At 52.7% G+C, this 1,526-nt stretch overlaps 1 protein-coding gene across 1 annotated transcript in view; it reads right to left on the bottom strand.

Annotated features, from left to right (window-relative positions):
- Nucleotides 1–1,526, bottom strand: part of LETM1 (leucine zipper and EF-hand containing transmembrane protein 1) — a 38,554-nt gene that overhangs the window by 9,239 nt on the left and 27,789 nt on the right. Inside the window, exon 12 of the mRNA XM_007467899.1 lies at nt 535–725. Coding sequence (XP_007467961.1) covers nt 535–725 — 191 coding nt within the window. The remainder of the gene's footprint in view (nt 1–534; nt 726–1,526) is intronic.

The following is a 1,526-nucleotide window of genomic DNA, read 5'->3' as shown; positions in this document are numbered from 1 at the left end:
ACGACGCTGGCCCCCACTGGCCGCTGTCCCAGGCATGTGAGACACACCAGTGCAGAGCTGGCCCCCACACAGGGGGTCATTATTGAGTTGCCTGTGTGTAGGGGTTCAGGAAGAGGGAGGAGGCTGGAGGGAGGGGAGAAGGGACAGGGAGAGGCTGGTGGTTCCCAAGGGAGCTGTGATCCGAAGGACACTCTGGAAGGACCGGTGACAACAGCCTGGAGAGAGCTAGGGGAGGGGTGGTGGACACAGGGAGAGCAGGCGGCCGCAGCCGAGGTCCTCCAGACGTGGGCTGACGGCACTGCACCGTGTGTGCGTGCACTTATGTGTGTGAGCACGCGCGCGTGCAGGGAAGACCCAACTTGGGGCCGCTTCAGTGACAGTGTCGTGGAGAAGTGGGGACACCTGGGTTCTGGCTGCAGCCGCTAGGTCAGAGGGGCGGGGCAGCTGGTCACCAAAGCTGAGAAACACGCTCTGGTCAGAAAGGCCCTGGGCCTCCCGGGCTCCAGGCCCCCGGCAACCGCGTCGCACACTCACCCTGCAGGCGAGCCCTCGGCGGCCACGCCCAGCTTGCCAGCCTTCTGATCGGCCTCCAGCTGCGTGAGCAGGCTGTCGATCTGCCCGATCATCTGCTGTACCCGCTTCGTCAGCCTCTTGCTGGCTTTAGACTCTTCCACGTAGATTTCTTTGCCAGTCTTTGAAAGCTCCTTCTTGATCTCCTGCAAGTCCTAATAAAATTATTTGCTTGTAAAAAGGCTGCCTTAAAACTAAAAAAGAAACCTTAAGTTCACCTTGCAGAAGTAACTGGATTAACCCAGACTCCATCATCAAGGTGGAAAGGTCTAGGCTGTGCGCGGAGCAGCCCCATTAACCCGAGCCACAGAGCAGCAAGCTTACTGCTGTCTATCATGCAAATTGGTTCTCATCTTTGCAAACTCAAGCACTGTTTTTGTAGCAAAGGAAATGAACTCTGTCCTGAACCCCAACTTTCTTCCTGATGGTGAAAGAATCCAGGAATGGTGAGTGCCTTCTTAAATTCCAACGTTTTCCCTATGAGCAAACGTTACAGGGAAGAACGGGAGGTGAGGTGGGGACTGGAGAACCCACATAAGAGGGCTGCCACGACAAAGTTCAGAAAATAACAGATCATTTTTACCAATCTTAAAATAAATAAATAAATAACTAGTATGTAAGAAAGAAGTCTCTTTTGGGGAATCATGAACAAAAATAAGATTTCATATACCAAGTGACCAGACTGTTCATGTGATACCTTCATGTGTTTAGAAACTAAAAAGATATATGCGTGTCATCGACAAGGGCGAATGGCCAGCATTCCAGGGGAAAGTGACAGAGTGGGATGACTAGAAAAGCTACTGAATAAGATTTACTTAAATTCAGTTTTCTCTCCAAAGACCATTTGGCCAGTTTATCCCTTATCTGATGGAGGCATCACTGAATACTCGGGGCGATGCAGCCTGGGTTTACTCAGGCTACTGTGTGTAGCCCCAGCCCCGCCCCCGCCCCCCCCC

This window comes from Lipotes vexillifer, unplaced genomic scaffold (assembly GCF_000442215.2).
Source record: "Lipotes vexillifer unplaced genomic scaffold, Lipotes_vexillifer_v1.1 scaffold966, whole genome shotgun sequence".
NCBI lineage: Eukaryota > Metazoa > Chordata > Mammalia > Artiodactyla > Lipotidae > Lipotes > Lipotes vexillifer.
This window is presented reverse-complemented; position numbering and strand designations above follow the sequence as displayed.